At 34.5% G+C, this 25,251-nt stretch overlaps 1 protein-coding gene across 1 annotated transcript in view; it reads right to left on the minus strand.

Annotated features, from left to right (window-relative positions):
* Galntl6 (polypeptide N-acetylgalactosaminyltransferase like 6) overlaps positions 1-24,513 on the minus strand; it is a 1,089,910-nt gene extending 1,065,397 nt beyond the window's left edge. The window contains exon 1 of the mRNA XM_051182453.1: positions 23,161-24,513. Within this exon, the coding sequence (XP_051038410.1) occupies positions 23,161-23,298 (138 nt within the window). The 5' untranslated portion in view covers positions 23,299-24,513. The remainder of the gene's footprint in view (positions 1-23,160) is intronic.
* Between the last annotated feature and the right edge of the window lie 738 nt (positions 24,514-25,251).

The raw sequence follows: 25,251 nt of genomic DNA on the forward strand, positions 1-25,251 counted from the left end.
CATGTAAATATTTGTAATGATATTAGTAGTAAGTCAGAATTTAATTATACTACAGACTCAAACTTAAGCCAGTTTTATGGTGAAAATATCATTCATTATTTTAGTTAATATTTTCATCATGTATGAGAGGATGGTTGTAAAATTAATTTTAACATATAGTTGAAAAATATTTATATTTTGTGGTATATCTGAAAGTACAGAGGGTATAGACAATTTCAATGCAACTGCCATTGGCATCACTGTACAGTAAATATTTGATGGTAATAAATTTAAACTGTGTGTCACAGTGGACACACACACACACACACACACACATACACACACACTAAAATAAAACAATAAAATCAAAATCCCACATCTGTCTTTAGGATAAAATTCTGGCGTGTGTGTTTATTTTCTCAAAACTTTTATTCTATTGACAAGATATCTTCAGTATCTCCAATTCCATTTTTGTGTATGTGTGATGTGTATTGTGGCATACAATTTTGTGTGGTATATGATATGTGGTATTTTTTGTGATATACATATACATGAGGCCCAAGAGTAATGTCAGGAATCAGCCTAGCTCAGTCTTCTACTTTATTGATTCATGTTGACGATGTTATTCTCCTCATCTAGGGTGTTCTGAGGATTTGATCTCTACATTCCTGGCTGGCTGTGTTTGCAACTTGGAGTTCCAGGAATCCTTACACTGGCTGTCTAATTGTGCACAAATAGTTTATCCACTAAGCAATCTCACTAACCTAATCTTAATGGTATCTTTGCTACTTATATAAACCAATGAACAAAACTAAGAAGGTTTTGTTGGCATATTAACTTGATTATAATAACTAACATCATCTAAATCATACATTTTATGAGGCAATAGAAATACTTATTAATTTAAACTTTGTTTCTTAGGTCTGATATTTTACATTTCATATGTAAGCTAAATAATAATTGTTTCACAAAACTTTTGTTACTGAAACAATCAAATTTCACTGAATATTGTTGCTGGTAGATATACTTCTCCATTTATTGGCATTGATTAATAAGCTGTATTTTAAATTTTTATCCTGATAATGATTGCTTCACTGTGTTGAAATGTTTTTGTGGTTTCAGTTCATTGAAACAAACACAATGTGGAGGCAAGATTGTACTTATAACCACATGTTACAAAGACAGATAGCAAAGGCACTGCTTTTCCTGAAGATACCAGGAATGGTATCTTCAAACAGTGAGTGTTTGAAACCACTCAAATACTTAGATATTTTATTCTTCTTTATTTAATTTTTTAAAATACTGGGATTTGAATTCAAAGGCTCATGCATGCTAGGTAAGAGCTCTACAGATAAAATACAGCTATATCCCAACAATGATTCTTGAAAGAGATTACACAATTTTCAGCAACATGATTTCACTAAATCATGATATGCATTGTGATTATGAGCAAGGAGAGACTTTATTATTTCTATGAGAAGGGTTCAGCAGAAATTTCTCTGTCATTTAGTGTGACAATGTTTCTAAATAAGCACAAAGAATGCTCTAGTTAATGGGACTGAATGGGGTCATGAAGAAACATTACCAGGAAAAAAAAATTATGAAAGTTTTAAAATGTATTTTCCCCTTTTAGGACATGAGTGTAAAACAAATCACAAGGAAACAATGTTTGATTGGGTGTTTCATTATTCAAAATTCCATTGCTTTTGTGCCTTCTGGTAGAGAAATCATGCCCCATGTCAATGAAATTGTCTACATTTCTAACCTAAGGGTTTTGCCACTACAAGAATATGCCTGTGTAATAATCTGCGACCCATTTCACAAAATGTGCCAACCTGAAGATCAAGCCCTTAAGATCAGGATAGGCAGAAATATTTCCCAAAGATTCAATGATGAGGCAGAAGTTCAAGTCTGTGCTTCCCGAGAATTGCTCTAACAATGTCAAATGCAAGATTGCCGGTGACAGTGTCCAGACTTTCTTCAATGCATTTATTGAGTTCTACATGTATAATGACAAGATGCAGAGATGTCATCTACAGAGCCCAGAGCTAACCAAAGAACTATATGGTGATGTACTTTCTTTCAAATCTATAATGTTAATAGCCAAGAAAAGGCTATTCAATCATAGTAAAAAATATAATACTGCCTATAGTAGGGCCAAGGTTAAAAACAGCTATTTCCTCCTTAATAAAATTTGTTTATAACTTTTATGAAATATATTTTAAGTCAGCCAGTTACTTTGTGTGCCATGTGGTTAAACAAGAGAGAAAATGCTTATTGCCATGAAAATAAATATTCCTGACTGGCACTACTTCAGTAATTTACCTAGCCTAAGGTCATTGTAAAGCAGTATAAATGCATCATTAATCCACAATTGTCTAAAACATTAAAATACTTAAATTACAAAGGAGCAAGATGAGCCTGAAGAAAGAAAAACCGTCAAGATATGGTGCATTTAAATGATGGGAGGGGCGGGGTCCCTAAGACTCATGAATAAATTATTGCAAAAATCAGAGGTGTGATGAAAGGCCTGTAGGATTTGTTAGACCTAGGAAGTTCAGGGTCCAGGAAGATTGCAAAAATGAATGTTGAATTCTACCTTTCTGCTTGCGAATGTTTTCACTTGCTTTTAGCCCTGGTGAATCAATTTTTTTCCTGTTCAAGTTTTAATCTTATTTTCTTATTCCAATCAGTATTTATCCATTAAATGTGATCCTTAAAATTCTCAGCAATTCATAATTGTACATGCACATAATGCATGTGATTGTCCACACTGGTGGACAGAGTAATGCCGACAAGTGATGCTACCAAGATCAAAGCTGAGAAATATGTAGAAATAAATAATCTAGGCATTAAACTGAGTGTATGGATTTATGAAATATAACCTTAGAACTTTACTTATCAAGAACTTATTTTTCTTTATATGCTCAAAATAATTTATAGAATTTTTCTTTTTTAGATAGATTTCAACTAACTTATGAGGTGGATAATAAATAAATCAAAAATTATGGAATAATATGTGGATTTACTCACAGGTTTTAAAATGTATTCTGTTGTGGATTCCAACTAAAGCTCCTTTCAAGAAGACATGTGAGGTACTATGGCCTTCCTCGTTCTCTGTTATAATGTTCCACTGTCATTTCTGCCTTCGTTATATATGCCTTCCCACACACCCATATCTATTTGCTCTATACCCAGGGTTTGATCTTTTACAGAAAAAAAATAAATAAAAGGATTGTATTATTATATTATGTGATCATGGTTCACTATTTTTATGGTGTTTGGGCTTGGGCAATTCTTCACCAATTTGACATAGTGAATTCTTTACTATTCATTGATAAATCTGCAAGTTTGCTATCAAGGCCTGATGAATCAAGACTGTGTCTATTCTCTATGTACTTCATTATCAGTAAACATGATTTGGTACACACCTTTGGTATCAAGACCTCGAAATATGCAGAAGTAAGGCACTTATCACTAGTATTTTAAAACCTTGCTCATGGAGAGCAAAAGAAAACTGAAAGGGAAACCAATGCTGATGCACTGATTATTAAGAACTGTAATAGACTAACATTTCTAAAGAGATTTTAAACACAGAGAATGCTAAATTTCAAACATTCAAGTGCACAACAGACACCAAAAATGGGTATACTAATATAATACTAAACTGTAGAGGAGAACTTAAAAATGTATTCCAGATGAACACAATGTAACTGAGGATGAGGTTAGTGTCTTTCATACTTTCCTTGAGGGAGGCTCAGAAGCTCAAGATAATCTTTGGTGATATGTGAATCTCACAAAAATAATCAAGAAAGTTATTGTAGCATTTACTTTGTAGTTATTTAGATGCAAAGAGGATTATGCCATGAAGATTCTTACCACAGGAGTTAGCAAGACACTATCGTATCAATTAGGTAAAAACATTTCCCTGAGCTTATAGAGTAACTTGGCAGACAAGATTTTTTTGTAGCAAGCATATCCAGATAGGTATGTAATTAAAGAATTATAAACGCTCTCATGTGTATTTCCCCTTTAACTTTCAAACAAATACTGAGGTCAGAACAGTTCCAAATACTTCACAAAATTTTTTTTCTTTTTTTTTTTCTTTAAATTTGAAACAAGGTTGTTTTACATGTCCATCCCAGTTCCTTCACCCTCCCCCATCCTCCACCAATCCCATCAAACACCAGTCCATTTCTTTTCTGCTCCCCAGGGAAGGTGAGACCTTCCATGGGGAGTCTTCAAAGTCTGTCATATCATTTGAGGCAGGGCATAGGCTCTCCCCCCATGTGTCTAGGCTGAAAGAGTATCCCTCTATGTGGAATGGGCTCCCAAAGTCTATCTAAAGGATAAATACTGATCCACTATGAGAGGCCCCATAGACTACCCAGTCCTCCTAATTAACACCACATTCAGGAGGTCTGTGTCAGTCCTATTCTTGTTTCTCAGCTGTCAGACTGTGGCAAATGAGATCCCGCGTGTTTAGGTCATGTGTTTCTGTGGGTTTCTCTAGCCAGATCCTGAACCCTTTGCTCATCACTCCTCCCTGTCTGTATTTGGATTCCAGGAGTTGAGCTTGTGTTTAGCTGTTGTTATCTGCTTCTGCTTCAATCAGTTACTAGATGAAGGTTCTGGGATGACTTTTAGGTAATCTTCAATCTCATTTTCAGGGAAGGATTTTAAAGGTACCCTCTCCACTATTACTTAGATTGTTAGTTGGGTTCATCCTTGTAGATCTCTGGGCATCTGGCTTTAACAGTTTTGTATTAATATTAAATTGTTAAGTTGATGTTCCATCACCTTGAATAGTGACATTCTCTGACGTAAGTTCAGTGATCTAAATCAATACATTAACAAAGATTCATCAGTGTCCCTTAAACCTTGGATCTCATCAAGTTTCAACAACATGACCTAAATATTCTTAATTGGAAATTTCCTACTTTATAATGCATATCACATTAAGCAGAAGTTTTCCTCTAGCTCCTTGAGTAATTTCTTTTATTATCACATTTTTATGATTTTGTATAGTATTCCTTCTGTGAAAATAGGAAGCCAGGTAATTTACATGTATGCTTGCATTTATTTGCTATTTAGAAGGAATATTGCTTCAGAAGCTATGGTGTCATCATTTCCTCCTAGCCAATTACCCACATATTCCCTTTGCCTGATCACAGGTGTATGTATTACCTATTGTTTTCTCTTCCACACTGCAATTGTTCTTTCTTTTTTCACTTTAAATTACTTAGAATGTACATGGACACATTTCTGTGTGAACTCAGTTTAAATGTATAATTATTATAATGAACATAATAAATATGCATGATTATTTCTAATTCTAGCTTAATATATTGTGGCTCATTCTTATTGGTCCCCACACTCTTCCCTGCACAAATGCCAGGAAAAGGCCATATTTTGTAAGTATTTGGACACACATCTTTTTAAGGAAACTTGTTTACTCCCTTTTCCTAATATCTATGAACCATCACATTTCAAATGACTACTATGTGTGAAATATATTAATTGATGCATACTGCTTCTACTAACTGGTGGGAAGACAGAAAATATTCCAAATTCCTTAGTGTATTTCTGTTCTCATAACTGAAGGGGCTTTACTGGGGCCATTATCTTAAACTTTCTCTTTAGCAAAATATATCTCTGTTTGCAATGTGACAATTCTACAAACAGCACTATTGATGGGACTTAAAAGCCTAGGTAAGGAAACCCCAGTAAGTTGAATTCACAGGGCACACGTGTGCTTTTGGAAAATAACTTCCCTCACATTCTTTATGTCACTTATATGAAACTTGGGGCACAATGATTTTATCCATGCTCAGTTGGAAAACTGGAAAGTGAGAAAATACATACTTGGATTAAAATACTTAAAACCATCGAACATTTCCAAGTAAAAACATGAACATTCTTCACCCTATTGTTTGCTTAAAAACTATTGTCCTGTTTCTCAAACTCAGGGAATATGAAAACTTTCCTTAAAAATCATTGTTAATATCAAGTGGGCATTTTATAAATACCAAATATTTTACAAAGAATAAAAACATAGGAGCAAGGCTTTATGAAAATAGTGAGAGTAGCTTTTAGAACAATGCTCAGGATTGTCCAGAAGTAGTTGAAACACTTTTGAAGGACTATATTTCATAGGATGAAGATCAATCTACCTTATAAAAATGTGGTAGTCCAAAAGAGAAAATAAGAAATCCTAAAGTAGACCTCTTATTTGAAAATACAATGTGTGTGTGTGTGTGTGTGTGTTATATGATGTGCCATTTAAAAATAAATTCCAGTATCTCACTTTGTATCCTAGATTGTTCTTGAAATCACTATGTAACCCAAACTGTCCTGAACTTTCTGCAGTTTCCTCTCAAGTGCTAGAATTCTGGACATTATCGCCATACTTGGCACTCTATTTCTTTTACTAGACTGGAAGAAATGTTTACTAAATAGTTCAAATTCTGTGCTGGTATGGAATGTCTATCAAGGCTGACTTTAAAATGAGAACTATCTAATATCATAACATAGGTAATTCCATTGAAAAGCAGAACTGGAGACTGAAAATAAAATTTCTCTTTATTGTAGCATGTAACTATGTAATCAACTTTACAGAACATTCATAATATGACTATGTGCCTGAAAGACAAAAAAAAAAAAAAAAAGTACAGATACAAACATGAAAAGCATTGCAGAAATCGCTGGGCAGTGGTGGCACACACCATTAATTCCAGCACTCAGGAGGCAGAGGCAGGTGGATTTCTGTGATTTTGAGGCCAGCCAAGTCTACGAAGCTACACAAAGAAACCAAAAAAAAAAAAAAAAAAAAAAAAGATTGCAAGCAAGGCTGAGGAGACTTTCAGTTGGTAAATGCTAGCTACACAACGAAGAGAATTTGAGTTTTATCCCAGGAACCTAGGCAAAAACTCAGTGTGTGTGGTGACACCTGCCTATAAAATACTGAGGAGGCAGAGGCAGGCAAATCTGTGATACTTGATAGACAACCAGTCCAACAGAATAGACAAATTCCAGGTTACCCTTTTCTCAAAAAAGTAAAGGTAGAAATGAGGAGGAAGAATAAGTTGTTAACTTATGACATCCACACAAATATATACACATGTGTACATGCACTAGACTGTACATGTGTACACATAGATAACAAATTTGTATTTTGTTACCTCGCATTATTATTATTATTTAAATGCAAGTTGTCCTTAACATTAGAGCCTAGATCTCACATACTGTTTTCCTGGAACTACCTATTCTTACACTTTTTCATATATGATTATGTAGATGTAGAACTTGACTTAGGGAAGAACCATCAAAATCAGTTTCAAACCATCCCATGATACTTTATATGAGTTACAGTGAGTGTTTTGCCGTGGCTTAAAAGATCTCAGAGTAATTCCCTAATCCATAACTGGTGGGTTGAATGAAGATGAGTGCTTCAAACGTTTCACTTTGAGGCTGGGAAAGCTCAGAAATTTATCATTTTATGATTATGCTTATGCTTATGATTGTCTAGGAAAGAACATACATTGGCTGCAAATATTCAGCATCAACCATTGGGAAACACCTGCTTATTTATTTATTTATTTATTTACCCTTTAATCTCATAACATATTTTCCCATGGGCTAATGGGCTTGTGTTCAAAAATAAATAAAAAATATTCTTATTGACAATTGATAAGCTAATGTTTTGGTTTTTTATATAATTACTCAACTAAGCATGACAACAAACAGGTTGAAGTGACAGACATTTCACCACATAAAAACAAACATATTGTTCACTGATATTTAGCAGTACACTTACCTTTCTTTCAAGGCTGGTTATAGAAAAAATGTTATACACATGGAATTGATCTAACTATAATTTTTAATGTCTTACTGGATGGGGAATACTGCTTAAAATCTAGGTGACATTGGCTAAAATGCTAGTAATTAAAAAGTTGATATTGAAGATCAGTAAGTTTGAGGTCAGCTACATAACATAGAGAAACTTTGCCTATACTCAAACATACAAGCAATATATACATATATATATATATATATATATATATATATATATATATATATACACACACACATCAGGATTAGTTCTACCTAGAGTAAAATATATTTTAATTTTTTTCAACAGAATATACAGATTTTGTTTGCAGAGACAATGAGAATTGTTTAAGATTTTGATCAGGAGATGAAATTTCAGCTATAAAGAAGATGGAAAAGCTGACATTTCAGTGAAATATATGTAATTTGAAGACATTATGTTAAGTAAACAAGCCAGGCAAAAAATGACGGATACCACATTTCCTCCCTTATATGTAGAAGGAAGCTAAAAGAAGCAGAGCTGAAAAAATTCCAACTGATTGCTTGAGAGTGGGTTGGTGTGGGTCAAGAAAGAGGAAAAAGGCTATGTGAATTTTCTGAGCATGCAAGATGCACTGTTATAAATACCTCACTATAACCCAAACCCATTAATACTTAAACAATTAATAGGTGCTAGTAAGACAGTTCTAAATGAATATAATTTCCATTAGAAAATAAATAAGCATTTGTGTACATGCATAAAAACACATTAGTCAATCATTCAGTCAGTGAACAATCATTCTGATTCAATATATTATTTTTAAATCACTTCAAGTGCAGAATGTGTCTCCAAACATAGAAATATAAAACAAGGGTAGGCAGAGTGATAACATGCATAAAAAATGAAGTATTGCAGTTCAGACAGATACTTCTGTGGTATTCATGTTAGAGAAGTAGCTTTAAATGTAGTGAAATATCCATCTTGACCACACCTGTTCCCATGCCCCAAAGGGCATGGTCAGTGCAATATTTAAATATCTACATATGACTTGCACAGCTCGGTCATTTAATGTATATTTTCGCATACAAATCAATGATACAGAATCATGCCGTGAAACATATTGTTCTAAGAATACTTACATGTTATTTTTGCTATTGTACCAATAATATGAATGAAAAGATCTTACTTTAACTAATTTCTTCACCTTCACACAGCTTTAAAAATGGAATGCAAATAATAAACATTAGCAATAATTTGAATACACTACTGAGGTAAACTGCCAAACAATGGAAAGGAAAGGAGTTCAAAGTTAGGTAGTTGAGAGTTAGAAATGTCAAAATAAAAAGCTCAAAATTTCAAAGCTTGCCCAAATACTATTCAAACCAAAGAGACATAATTAATGTGTTGGAAGTAATTTCACATTATGAAGTATGGTGTGGAGTCACCATATCAAACACAATGCTATTTAATTACTGGAACAGTAAGACACATCCCCTGGGGAGACTGCATTTAATATGCTTCTGCCAAATAAAGCTTGACATCTCTTTTCTGGTGCCTGTAATTTCTTTCTAATCCCTTTCATAAATTTTACCCTTGAATTTCTTCCTTTCTCATGCATCCACATTTATGCTATACCACTGTAAATTGCAATGAACCCAGCAAAGTCAAGGGAGACTTTTTCAAAAAGAAAGGAGCTGTTCCAAGGAGTACTCACACCCGAGACTCAAACTAATAAACTACTTAATGTCTGACAGTACTCAAATTAAAGTAAATCCCTTGAAATGTATCAGTATAACTTACAAAATAATATCTTTTAAGAAAATGATGTATGTTATCTAGTGTTTCTTTGTAGTAGTGTTAATGAATCTACATGATCTTTTTGTAATTAGTAAAGCTTAATAGAAATTAGCCTTTCCTAAATTCCCTTGTTTCTATTGAAATGAAAGCTGTGGACTACATACACACACACACACACACACACACATATATATATATATATATGCTGTTATATAATTAAAGAATTGTTCACTCAGTGATTATGTCATGGCAAAATATGAGAAGCTTATTCATATGTCTTCAGAATATATAAAGTCTTCAGAATAATTCATGTCTTCAACTGCAACCCATATATATATATATATATATATATATATATATATATATGATTAAATCACATTGTGATTTTCAATTTTAATATCAATCATATCTTGACCTAACAGAGTAATTGAAAATGATAAGGTTGGCAGAAAAAGAAAATCGTGGAACATTAATCCATGAGATGGCAATGACAATAGTTTGCCTTCTTACATTCTTATTTATTTAATAGTACCCACATATGTTTAAACCCAGTTTTGGATATACTTTGTTCAAAAATGTAGTACAACTTAAATAATTTTCAATATATGAAAAACAACTGCTATCTATGACTCCTTTATTCCTTCAGAAAATAAAACTTTTCAAGTGCTTACTTTGTGGTTGGCTAATATTAAGACAAACTAAAATGTAGACATTGAAATCATTTCTAACATATTAGTGTTCTAAGGCTGCTGTAACAAAGAATAAATTCCATGTATTCTGAAACAGAAATATATTCTGGAGGCAAAAATTCTAAAATCTAAATGTAAGGATGTCCTCTGCCTACAGGTACCAGAAAGTGCACCATGTGGCTTCTTGGTTTGATAGCTGTTGGAATTCACTGTATCCCTTGTCTTGTACTCATATCATTGCAATTTCTACCTCGACTTTTAGATTGTATTCTCTTCTATATGCATTATACATAGGTATAGATAACTTCAATTCCTGCTTTTTTCTTCAGATTGCATCGCCTTCTGTCTAAGTCTTCATTTCAGTCCATCAAATCTCTCTATGTGTCCTTTACAAAAAGTCTTACGATTGAAATGGAAATAACAACAACCAAAAACCCAGAGTATCTCTTTGCTTCAAGTATTTAATCATATCTGCACTTGTCATTTACCAATAAACTATTATAAAGATTACAGGGGACATGCAGAGATCAAATGAACCACAATTCAAACCATCTTCTAGTTCTAAAAATGTATTTATTAATGATAGCTACATGTATAAACATATACTGAATATAAAGACTTAATGATTTTATAACTGTAAAGCAAAATAAATAAATAAATAAATAAAAGGCTAGCATGAACTTTAAGTGAACGATATAATCCAAGTATGTGAAGTGAGGGAAAATTATCCAAACAAGCCAAGGAAAAGCAAGTTATCCATGTAAGACTGAAGATGAAGTGTTTGTGAAGAAAATCGTTTAAGATAGACTCAGTAGTCTCAGAAATTTTCATGAAATGCTAGGTGGTTGAAGCCAGAGCTGGTAAGCAGTCATTCATGACTTCACATCTAGACTTGTCATGCTGCACTGGAGAATTAAACTTTATTCTAATGGTATAAACACTCAATAGCAAAAGTCTGTTCTTAAATGCTATTCATAAGCCATTCTGATCTCTGTAAGAGTAGACTTGTAGTAGGTAGATGGGAGGCTTAAGTACCAATCTGCAACAACCCTGCTCGAAAATGAAATCAAATGTTTTCACTGGTTCCAACTTACCAGTGACATGTGTGCTAACAATATGTGAAAGGAACTAGGAAGAAAAAAAAGCAAAACAAAATCCATTTGGAAGAGTTCGCCAGTTATCAATTGACCTTGAGACAAAGATGTTGAGTGCCCCAATTATTTACCATCAGACCTTGTCCTTTGATAAATAATTGTGTTCTGCATTAAGATAAGAGACATAAAGTGAATTAACAGAGTAGTAGTGGTGATGAATTTGATTCAGACACTTAAAATCATCTCAATTTAGAATTTTGGGTCTTCTGTGGACAGTTTCTTAGGTGAGAAATGACAATTAGTAGTAATTATTTAGGAGACAACTTACATTTGCAAATAGAAGTCATAAAGAACAGTGGGAGATGACAATGGAAAACTTAGAACAAGAAGTAGGAATTGTTCAGATCCCTTTCACAAATATATTTTTTTTAAAAGATATCTAAGTAGAAAGCAGTACTTAGAAATTTCAGTTGTTGTAAAGTGTTGAATCCTTACTTGCGAGCACAGGTAATTGTGTATGTGTCCTTTTTTCTCTCTTTACCTGCAGGCATGCGCTTAGGTTACATGCAGGTATATTAGCCACTCAAGGTAGATCTATCTAGAAACTGGAGATACATTCTAACTTACTTTATTCTACTTAAAAAATAAATAAAAATATAAGTTCAATCAGCTGTATTTATACAATATCATGCCCTAAAATCCCTAAAGGACTTCAATTCTTGTCCTTAACCTGCAGTCTCTTTGGATTCCAAGAACAGACTTCATGAGACAGACCAAGTTGAGATGAGAATCAGGTCATTCACATCAAGTGATGAGAATCAATTCACAGACCAAAATTGAGCAAGGATGAAGAACACCAAGAATAATTGTTCACACTTCCTTCTCTGCTGAATCCACTTCTTTCTCCCAGAAATCAAGAGGACAAATTTAAGTCACTGTCCCTCTTTCCAGTGTACATTGACTAAACTTCCTCTCTTGGCTTTTTGTCATTACTCTTTAATCAGCCAACCAAGACAAGATACCAAGATTAATCTATTGGGTTTCTTTGCGGCATGCTATTCTTCAAAGGCTCTGGTTGTTGTACTATGTAAAGTATATGGGTAAACATATGTATATATGGGTGGCAATTAAGGAGGGTAGTCTAGACAGAGAATTAGAAAAAGAGTTTGTACAATGAAGCCTGAAGTATCAGTAAAGGATTACTCTAACACATTCTTTTCCTATTTCATCCTTGTTTTAAACAATGGCTCCACTGCACTTGGGGCTCCCTGACTGCCATCGCTTCTCCTCAGATGAAGATTGCTATCAATAGGAAATAGTGTTTAATAACATTCCATTAAGTGGTGTGACTAATGACAAGAATTTTAGAATTAGCTACCAAGGGATTTTTGCTGAAGCTGCTGAATGATGCTAAAGCAGAGTTTGGATTCAGTCTTAAGAGAACAGAAGTTGAAATTAAGTAATTGGATTTATTATTTGATTAGTAAGAGACAGTAACAGTAGCAGCTAAAGGAAGATGCTTCCTTCTTTTTTTTTTTTATTTTTAAAACTTACTACCCATTACTAGTGGGAGAAAACTACTTATCTTTAAATATTAACATGGATGATATATGACAGATAAAAAAGAATAAAATATATATTGTTCTTTTCTAAGAAGAAAAAAATTTGGCTTGCAATCTGGATAGAGGATCCAGCTTTATCTTAAAGCAAGGGACAGTTTTCCATATTAACAGGAAACAAGCAGAAAACTGGGAGAACACACAAGCAAATACTGTTCTTTCTTTGTTTTTATTACCCTATGTCTTTTCTCTTCCAGCATGGAAGTCCAATAGTCTACATAAAGAATAACACATGATTGCTGGTTAAACACAATGCCAAAGACAGCAACATGGGAAAACTAAGTGGAAAAAGGATGGCAAAAGCAGCTATGGAAAATAGGAAAGAGCCAAGAGAATGTAGAGTTATTCCTAGGTGTTGGTGTGGGGTTTATAATGCCAATGTAGGGGGCAGTTGTTTGTTTTCAATGGTACAAAACTACACAATATTTATTTTTGTGCTTCATAGTTTGGGATGTGAATAAAAGTCCTGGCATTAGAAAAAAAACAACAAAGAAAAACAGAAGACTTAGCTAAAAGAAACTTCATTGGGAATATACCTTTCAAAAGCTGAAAGCAAATTCAACATACCCATTTTCAAGATTAAAACAACTCCCATTCCCTAAGTCTTGAAGGAGTTTGTCCATTCATGGGTCAATTACTGATAAAACTAATCCACAGGAAAAATTATTATTCCAAGTAAATTTCAAAAGGGAAGAGGACTCTGAGCAGAAAAGGGGGAATGTATAACAAAGAGAAACTCCTGTACTTCCAGACATACTGTCTTGAGAAACATTTCTTATATTTCATATTAGAACTCACTATCTTTACCTTGGAAAGCCAACAATTTTCAAAAATACATTTTCATTAAGCTTATGAAAGTGAATTTAAAAGTTCACTTCAGAATTTATGAAAGGGGGAGACACATTCCATATCTGTTAATCTGACAATATTTTATTATATTGCTATAAAAGGCAAAAGTTTACACACTATAAAATATAAGAATTTTTATTTCCCACAAACACCTAATTTTACACAGCTTTCCATTTATGTTTCCAGCACATTTTTTCCTTAGAGGCACTGGAATAGGGTGTGAGATACCTATCCATGGTCACATGGTTCCATTGTAGTTTCAGAAACTATCATTCCTTTTTCCCTGTCTTTCAGAAACAGAACAACAGTATTACAGTTCAAAGCCTATAAAACAATAGTACACTTGACCTGGAAGACATTTTCTGACAATATAGTTTGGTTGCTCAAACTGATGATATGCCATAATTGTGAGAAAATTGTTTATTTCCATGAGTGCAGAACATGTACTCAAAAATAATATCTAGTGGAAACACCAGACAAAATACATATGTGTGTAAAGGGATGTCATCAATTCAGCATTTGTTTCTGAATGTATATTCAAGAGTTTAATTCTTTGTTGGAATCTATTCAGCTGAGACAAATACACACTCTTGTGTGAGTCCTATGTACAGTCATATAAATAAACAGACACTATTTCTATATTGGCTATCCAAGAATAAAATAAGTGAAACAAGAATTAAAATCACTCCAAAGCACATTTTAAAAACAACCACATATAAACTCAAACATGCAAAGAAGAACTCAATTTTATGAAGAGTCATGAAATGAAAGCTATGGAAATATACTTTCCCCTTTCACCAACCTGTTTTCTGGCAATCATACGTTCTGGTGTCATAACAAACATGTTAAACTGCTTACTATGTGCAACCCACTTTGCTACACACATGATTGTATTACCTGAATTTAACCATAATGTAAGCTTAAATAAGCACGAAGAGTCACCTAACCATTTTAGAAATAATATGTCTCAAAAGAAAACTGGCTTACTGGAGACCACAGAACTAGTTAAGTAATAGAATTGAAGCTGAAAGCATATGTTTTGACTTTGCCTATGCTCAGTTATCATGCAGACTTTATAGTTATTACATAAAAGTTCTCATGTGCATTGATTGCAGAATTTCAAATGTAATTGAATTATATGGTGAAAAGTATATACTATTGATACTTGATATTGGCGGGATATCCACTATATAATTGATAAGATTTTTTTTTCAATTTCTACATTTGTAATGTAGAATTGTAATGTCACACACATCACATGTTTACTTTAATGATTCAAAAACAGTTACCAGTTACTTTTTTGAGCAATTTTTTGAAGATCAATAACTGTTATCTTAAAGTTTAGTATTAAAGTTCATTTGCTCTTACATACTATGATGTTGATTACTGATATGCTATCTTGAGATTCCTGATAAGTTAATGCTATTATCCCAATTTATCAATAAATGCTCCTATACCACGTTTCCTACACTTAAAAAGACTTGTAGTATTCACATTCACTCTGTGTATACATCTCATATCTCATTTCTTTTGACAGATGGTGTACTGACTAATTGGTAAGATGGTTATGTACATAGAATTGGGCTACAGGTGTATATAAAACATTTATATATTTTTACCCTTTCTAGACTCTGGCTTGAATGTGAGTTAATTGCAAAACAATTTATTCCAGACCCATACAACAGATGTGGAAGAAATCTACCTTAACTAATAGCAAACTAGAATTAATTTGTGGCAGCATCATGTATATTCTTAAGGGACTGTCACAGTATCATGTGCAAAGTACACATTGTATATTTTATCATCAGTAAACAAACAAAATTTGTATGCTTTATTGTACCCTCAATAAATTTATATAACATATGAAGTTTTTCAATAAGATTAATGTCTGTGCTAAAAATCTGGAAAAGTTGTAGAATGTGATTTGCTAAGATTTACTTAGTATTTTCTAGGTATCAAAAATGTTTGTATAGGAATTCACTTAATTTTCCAAATTTCACCTTAATGAATGAAGTAATCTCTAAGTCTTCAAACTATCAAATTGAAATTCAAGATGGTAACTTGTGCCAAGTGATTTATGTTTGCAAGGGAAGTTGATGGGGGATGTCCCTTTGTATGCTGTGAATATATGTTTCTCTTATTGGTTGATGAATAAAGCTGTTTCAACCAATGGGCGGGCAGGATATAACCAGGCAGGAAATATAGGTGGGGCTACTAGACTAGGAGAAGGCTGTGAAGAAGAGCACAGAGAAGGGCTTCTAGAGAGTTGCTATGTAGCTGCTGAAGGAGTAACATGCTGGAACAATATGTGTAAGCCACAGCCTTGTTGCAATTCACAGTTTAATAGAAATGGGTTAATAACTAAGAGGGACCTAGCTGATAAGAAGCTTGAGCCATTGACCAAGCAGTTTTTAATTAATATAAGCCTCTGTGTGTTTATTTGGTGGCAAGACATGGCTGGACAGAAACTCCCTCTTCAGGAAGTGTCTGATGTTTGAACTTAAAAGTGTATGAACTCACCTGACATAAATTCTAGTACCACATAATTTGCTTAGGTGAGTGGGACTCCAGGTTATCTTTGATTGTTACAGGGCCATTGGGCTGAGACACTGTTATTCTCTACCTTTCTTAGTGTGGCTTACTTGGTAAAATAATTTCAGTGGAATGACTTTTCTTTGTTCTTTAAATGCTACTTGTACTTCTGATTAGCTGTTTACAAAACTAAGGATGAGCAGAATGGAGAAGGTTTTATCCATCCTCTACCTCTGATAATAATAATTTTATAAAGTAGCTGTAGCATGCTGATAGTTTCTAACATTATTTTTAATTTATTTCTATCAAACGATGTAATTTTTTCTATGACCAAAAGTTAAAGAGAAAATTGAAACATAGTTCATGAATTAGTAATAATTATCATGGGAATTTCTTGAGTTCTTATTAGTAATTAACATGGAAGGGACACCTGAGTATGAGATACACCCTTTATTTTTAAAGGAAAATGGGTTACTTTCCTCACTTTCTCTCTCTCTCTTTCTCTCTCTCTCTAAATTTTCTACAGAAAACATGCACTTTTAAATTATTCCAGAACAATGTGCTAAAGAGAATTTCAGTGAATGTTTTGTGATAAACAATAAAATGTCAACAACTTGTACTTGAGTGTTAGACAAAACAATGAAAATGTCTTGTTTTGTTTATTTAATAATGCTCTATAACAGATTTACCCCTCCAATGGCATTGCTCTTCTACTTCATCTTGACAGGGAGAAAACATGTGTAAACATTTTCTATACAGACACTAATTACCTTGCTAAAGGCACTGATTGCTTATAAATAGTCAAAATATGAATAATAATAGTCTATACCCCTGTGCCTGCTTCTATGCTCTTCAGTATGCTAAGCATTTAATCCTAACTGTATCATTACAAGAAAAGTATCAAAACACCCAGTTTTCTCATAAAAAGCGTTGGTCTAAGGAAGATCCATGAAATATCAAAAGACACAAACTGCTAAATTTAAGCAACCAGAATTTGAACCCACATGAATTGATTCCAAAGCTTACATAATGCCCTAGTAAAAGAGAAAAAAAATTCTATGGAAACTGGTTACTACTCCCCTTTTAAGTTCATTTATACTCTACTACTAGGAAAATATCAAAAAGGAGGAGAAATAATACCCATGTCATTTAAACTTAGATGACAACCTTGTAATTTGTTTATATACATACATACATACATACATACATACATACATACATATAGGCTTTTTGAGATAGAATTTCTCCTTAGCTTTGCAAGCTGTCCTGGAACTTGCTCTGTAGAACAGGCTGGCCTCAAACTCACAGAGCTCTGCCTGACTCTGCTTCCTGAGTGCTGAGATTACAGAGTTGTACCACCACCACCTGGCATAATTTGATAATTTTAATATGATAAAAACATTCAAAAGTATTACATAATTGCCTCTGGCTTTCTAGACTCCAAAAACTCAGATATTATTCCTTGAGAATTGGGATTCTTGAAATGAGTTAAAATCAATGTTACTGGCCCTCACTGAGATAACAACAATGGTTACAACAATTGGTAGCTGACAGCCCACTTGATGGAATCCAGTAGATGGAAAACTTGAGTTTTCCTATTTATAATGTGTGCAGCTCTAGCATCTTAATCTATTTTGTGATTTTTTTTTCTCTTTTGATAAAGATAGATATCCTTATCATATCCAGAAACAGATGTATTTTCTATTCCTTTCTCATGACATCCTAGAATTTTATTAACAATGTCTAAATGGTGCTTCTGGTTTGAATAACAACTTATTATGGATTCAAAGCTATGGAAAAAGAAGAAATTTCAGTAGTTAAATGTGGTAGAAAATTAACTAATTGAATATATGAAATGTTTCATAGTGAGATCACGTGTGTGGTTGTATGTCTGAACATATATGCATGCTGATAGGTGAATGTGAGAAAATTATACATTTCAATTTAGATTATTACTAATCCATTTCTCATTCATTAATAATGATACTGGAAGTAAAACCTTAATATACTTTTATCCTCTTTCAGCTACCACACTGGGAATTTATTACAAACAGACATTATTATATTAACAGAGAATGGTGGAAGAAATGACATGGATCCTTTTCAGGATCGCTTTATAAAATTTAAACATATCTAGAGCATGTTGTCCATCATAGGCATGATTTGTATTTTCTCTTTTATGCTGTCATGCCAGCATAACAATTCCACATGAGAAACAACTTGAAATCCAGAACTTTATAGAGTGACAAGTACAGATTAACCAATAGCTGGCTAAGGCTGGTGTATCTTTTTCTTTATTGCTGTCCTCTGAAATTACCCTACATGTGTGTTACTACTGTAAACATGCACACACACACACACATAGAGGAAGACCACAACCTCATCCTTTCATAGGGCTTCCAAGATCCTGAATATGTTTTTCTCAGTCTCTTCACAGTCAGCAAACCAATCAAGTAAACACAAATTGCATCACCAACGTGCCCATATCTCTTTCCACACATGATTTTAGTTGAGGGGATTTTATTCTTATTTAATTCTCAACTTTTGCTGTAAGATGAGTCTAGATTTTCCCTTGATGATCTTCATTGGCATATCATATTCATGAAGAGACTTGAATGAAAATTTTCTAAAAGTTAGGTTGTCATGGTTACTCCTAACAATTTACTCAGTGTGCTTCTGCAGACATCTTAAATTACTCAGTCTTTCTCATAGTTTCTCTGTATATTCCAGCTTATATCATAGTTTCTCTGTATATTCCAGCTTATCTCAGTTCTTACAACTTATTTGAGGGTAACTGATTCAGCATAGTGTGTGTAACTCAAAAATGAGATGAAGGAAAAAAAACCTATTTTATTGTTCCCTTATTGTTTGCTTTTTTGTATTAGATTGGTAGCAGAACACATTACATCACATCATCTCACATAGGGAGATATGATGGACTCACCATGTAGTGATCTGCTGTGACATATGAAATAACTGAAACACTTGCTACAGTTGTATGTTTGGTACCAACAACTACAGTGATTTTGGATGAAATTTCAATAATTTTTTAAAAAGCTCCTCTCAATCTCTACTTTAAAATCCACAATTAAACCTAATTAAGAACAGGCCGGATCATTCCACGTGTATCATGTTAAGAGTGGACTATTCTGGTGCAAAGCGAAAACTATTAATTTTCATTTGCTATTTTCAGCATTTCCACTATCTAAAAAAGTTTTATGTGGAAAGAACACATATTTTGCTCAGCTTTAGTAATTAACATAACAAATGATAACATGAAACAGTTTCTACAAGCTAAGTACTAATTATCTGGTTTGTTTATATTAAAAAATAAAAATCAATACATATACATACACACTATTGAAAAAAATAATATTCATTGTCAACGCAAAGACTACCCCTAAATGATGACATGATTTATGTTGGATGAACTAGGAAAAGTTGAAGATGCTTCAGTATCTGTTTCAAGAAAGGATTTTTGGGGGATGGAGGAGTGAAGTGAAGCATCAGATGTCATGTAGTCACCTAGGAAATGGGGATTCCCTCACAGAAATTCCACATCCAAGATGGAAATCTCTTGGGACTTTATGCATCTCATTGTATGTCAAACATGACAGATCTATGGTATAAACATAAATTCTGAAATTAAATAAAATGAAAAAGCCCACATGAGCAATATGATTATCTATTTTGGGAACTTTTGTTGTGCTATTGGTTTGTTTTGGTTTTCTCATCTTCAGAAAACCCAGCACAATTTTGACCACATCTTCACATATTTGAAGATGAAGAGAAAATTAAGATTTAGCACCCAAGAATCTTATCAATCACTACCATCTAAATATTTTTACAATCAATAAACAGTTTCAATAATAATGAAAAGAGAAAATGAGCATATTAAGTCAACTGAAAATAGCATATAATCATAATAATTCAAAAAACATAAGTAAACACCTCAAATCCTAAAAAATGGAAAAGATTAATTTTATATATTTGATTTCAAACTTGAAATGTACACTTGCTTGCGTTGTTATCAATACTGCTTTATCAGTCTTACTTGAATTTATAATCAAGAAAGGGAACCCACAAAACCCACAAAAAAGAATTTGAGAATTCTTATACATTATTACTTCCTCATTGGTATTAAGCATAATAATGATAAATACTGTATTTAAGATAAAAGTACTATAAGCATAAGCAATTTGTAATAATATTGTGGAATATTATAAATATTAAACTTCAAAAAGATGAAAAGTTTTCCACTGTCTTATATATTACCTTCTTTCAAATACTCCCACATTGCAAAATAAATACAATTTAAATTAGACACTGGGTAGAAAGAGTATTAGTGATGTAATCTGGCCAAAAAGAGAAGAAAGTAAAAAAATAAATAAATAAACTGGATATTTGAGAAAGATTCCAATTATTTCATGATTTATAACTTTTTTATCTTGAGGTATTTCCTGGCTACTAAGTGTAATGATATACTTATTTAAACCCATGTAGAGTTTTCAACCCTTGTGAACATGAAACACTGGTTGTTTCACACACAACAGCTGTGACAATATACTGCCACTTATCAGCATGTGATGTGTTCTGAATAGCTTCGGTATTTATTGCTGTCGTTGCTGTCATTTGTATACCACTTTCATCCTCAGCATTTTACATCAAGATAAAAGTAGTAACACATGATTTCTGAAAATGTGTTTTGAAAATAAATTTCTGAATTTAAATAACAGTTTACATCAGTCATTGAAACCCTGTTTTTACTGGAAATAGCATATAAATAACTAGTATTGAAATATAGACACACTTGCAAAATAATACATTCTAATATCACAACATAAGGTATATGTCATCACAAATTGTTTTTATACTGCCAAACTTACTAATGACTTAACTTTTACCCATCCAAAAATTACATAATGGTGTGAACACTCCATTTCATTTTTTTTAATCTGTAAGAAAGTGGAAATTGTCAAACTGTTATTTGGATAGAAGTGACAAAGTACATAGGAATATTTATCATAAGCTTATCAGTATCTTTTCATCCTATACAATTTTCAAAACTTTTCCAATGGATTTTTATATTTCAGGATCTAAGTTAGTAGTATCAACATTTTTCTCTATGTTGCAATAAACTTTCATAAAGTACAACTGACTGCTCTCCTACCACTTAAAACAATCAGATCCATCATTTTGTTACTGAAAATAAATTATTAGTTTCATGTCACAAGATACAAAAACAGGCAAACTGCTCTGAAGATTAGGATGATTCACAGCTGAAATATAACATTTTTATGCTAATGGACAAACGGCTTTCTCATTAAGCCTCAAAATCAATAGCCAAAGTTAAAAGTTGTTAAGGTCTCATTAGTAAGATTATTCAATTCGAGTTTCATATTAACTATCACAGCAAATTCTTCAGATTGCATTACTTACTAATTAGTCAATAACAAAGTATTTTCTACTTATTTTTCCTAATTTTGTGGCAGTTTTGATAGTAAAATATTGACTACAACTTTTGACATTACTCTGTTGTGAATAAAAGACTATATATGTTGGGGAGTTCACAGCCAAAGTTTCAGTCCCCTCTGGATTTATTGGTATGAGAAAACCCATAGTATTTCAATCTGAAACTAAATTCTGACTAGAAACTATGATCAAGATCAACAACTAAATGAAATTATATCAACATTTTTCCTGAAAATCCCAGTGCCCTAAAAATCCAAAGCATATTGTTTTTTTTTTTTTTAAGTTCAAAAACTGGTAATGATTTCTCATAATGAAAAACATCAGATCATGTAATCTACAACTATCCACTCACTGATTAAACATATTAAATTTTGCTAACTCTAGGAACAAATAATCAATTACCATTAATACATATTGCTATTGCCCAGAAGTGGATTGCTTAGTCTCTTCTATGTAAGAAAAGTACATGAAATTAAGGATATGGTAGTGATTGGAAAGTATATTGTTTTCCTGAGGTGAGATGAAATTCCTTGCTCAAACTTTCTTTTAATACAAGCTGTATTTACTAACCATCAGTATTGATTTCATCAGCATTTTGTGAAAGATCCTTGACATCCTTATTGTCTATGAAAGTTACTTAGGCATGGCATTAAGTCATGTTGCAAACATATGCATTCTAATGGTTACATGTTAAGTAGATGAAAAGCAAAATATCACACTGAATGTTGTTTATCACATAAAGAAATCCTTTTAGCAACAAATATGGGGGGAAATTGCATATACATTCTTAACAGTTGCCTCTACAGACTACCATACCACAACAGCAAAAGGGAAGATAAAATACAGACTTTAAGTTTCCCCAGTAGAAAACAGAATTAAAAAATACAGCAAACAATGAATTGGTTTTTGAAAACCACGTTAAAATTTGAATGACTTAGTTGGCCAGATGTACTTAATATAGACATACACACAAGACAGAAGGCAAAATCCATTCACTGGAATTGAACTTGTATTAAACCCACTTCTTCCTCCCACAAAAGAGCAGTTGCCTTCCTCCCCCATCAAGTCAAAAACCAATCTATGACCAATTGGAAAAGTATACCTTTTCTTCTTGACCTCAGGTTCTTCTTTCTCATTTTATGTTCCATTAACCATGTCATTGGATGGGAACCAGGACCTGCTCAAAGCCCAAAGTATCCTGAAATCTGTACAATCCCTTCTATGAGAACTTGGAAGAAACTCCTATACTTTTCTCCTATGTGCCCCTAAGGCTAGGTGCACACCTAACCCCTGCCACCCTTGCCCTGGCTGGTACTTACCTGATGCTCAGCAGGTTCTGCAGGTTTCACTAGGTGTTTATCCTTGTACAAAGACCAGAGACCAATATTGGGCAGGAAAATTAAAGCCACGGTGAATAACAAAGTAATTTGCAGAAATCTCTTCTGTTTCCTCTTCATTGCAAATGGTAAAAGTGGAGAAAAGTTAGAGAGGTCTCCCTGCCTGCTTCTTGTATTTAATGCCAAAGTCCTTTTCTCTCTCCTGGGAAGCCCCCAGAAGCTGAGAGGATGCTACAAAGTTTTGTTGCTTGCTCAGCACCAATCTGCAGGGTTCAGAGGGAGTTGGCCATCTGCAGAACAAATGCACAGTTACTTTTCTCCAGAAAATTATGACGACGGCATTATCTATTGGCTTAGAAATAAATGACTCAACTGAGGAAATCATTAAGTCTATTGACCTCCATTAATAAAAAGCAGTGGAGTAAATACGATCGTTTCATAGAATAATGATAAGTTATGAGGAAGTCAGAGCATGCTAGAAATGTCAGTAAATAGGAGGTGTTTTGCTGTAGCTGTTTGTCCACCATCCCCCGCCCTTAGTGTGGGAGGTCTGGGATGTAGAGTTGGAGATTAAGAGGGAGAACTGAATGGGAGGGAGTGGCTTGGTCCAGTCAAGTGTCTGGAAGAAAAGTGTCCACTTTTGACATTGGAACATCACCTCCCTTATTTTCACCAAACAGCTCTTCCTTTACTTGCCTTGGGATAACCCACCTGAACTCAAGTTCAACTCCCTCTGGAGCCAGCTTGCCAGGCAGAATCCAGGGACACCATAACCAGGTCAGAACTATGTTTGAAAAAGGGTTCACAAACTCCTGGATCCTCATGCGCTGTCAGACCACTCCTCTGCAGGCAGCATTTAGGCGACCTGGGGACCTGGCTAAAGGAGGCTACAGATGTCAGCAGAGTCCAGCCAGGAAGTGCAGGAGCAAAGACATCCCTTAGTCGTGCAGTCCAGGGAATAGGATACTCAGAGAAGTGTTTCCTCTGCCCATCAATCTTGTCCCCTTCCTCTGCTGACGCTCTCACGCTCCACTGTTCATGTTACCATTCTTTCCAGCAACTGAACGAACCCAGCGAAGCATCACCCGCACCTCCAGGGCAGTATTTCCGATCTCCTTTTCAAGTCCAGGGACGGATGGCGGGCTGCAAATGCCAAGTGTGACCCGGCTTTAGAGGCAAGTGGGAGAGGGCGCGCGGAGGATGAGTGAGAATGGCGAGAACGCGCGTGGCGCTGGCACCCAGGCGTCCGCCTCCCGCTGGCTGTTGCCTGCCTGCTGGCGACTAAACTGGTGCCTACCACGTGCGGGAGCCTAGAGGCCAGGAGAGGAGGGCGAGTCGCCAGGAGAGGGTGACCACTGCCTTCAGGCTTCCAGATGCTATATAAACAAACCCAGAGGCTAGAAGGAAGGGGTGGAGAACGAAGACGCAGACGGAGAAATCGATTTGCAGCTCTGGGACTAGGGGATCCTCTTTTCTCGGGTAATCTCCAACCGGCACGGAGACCGTTCCCCTCTGAGCTCACCCAGCAGGCGCCAGGCCAGATACTCCGGAGTCAAAGTCGCCCAGAGCGGGCGGGCAATGGGAGAATTCCTCCATGAACTGGTGGGATCGCAGCGAGGCAGGCGCGGCAGCAGCAGCGAGCAGAGGCAACCCAGTATGGATCGGTCCCTGAGAGAAGGGTTCCCCAAGAATGTGGGTCCTGCAGCCCAGGCCAGGTACGTTGTGTGGAGGGAGGAAGAGAATCCCCACGCTGGACCGGCTTTCTAGCCACAGCTTCCAGAGAACACTGTGGAGCGCGGAGGCAGCTAGCTCCACTGGAGTCGGCGAGCACCTGGGGCCCAGGTTAAGATTTGACAGCACTAAATGATGCTTCTCCGCCCTTGCATACCTGCAAATCCTGCTGCTGATAGCTGAGAGAGGTCTTTTCCCTCACTGAGCTCACACATCCTTCCCTCAACAGCCAGAAACCTTAGGATTAAACTAAATCTCCAGTAGATGGGACCCTTCCCTTCCTCTAGAAAACTGATTCAGCACACCTGAGAACCTGTGGCCTCTCTCAGGAAACTGTGTGCC

Source organism: Phodopus roborovskii, unplaced genomic scaffold, assembly GCF_943737965.1.
Source record: "Phodopus roborovskii unplaced genomic scaffold, PHOROB, whole genome shotgun sequence".
Classification (NCBI taxonomy): Eukaryota; Metazoa; Chordata; class Mammalia; order Rodentia; family Cricetidae; genus Phodopus; species Phodopus roborovskii.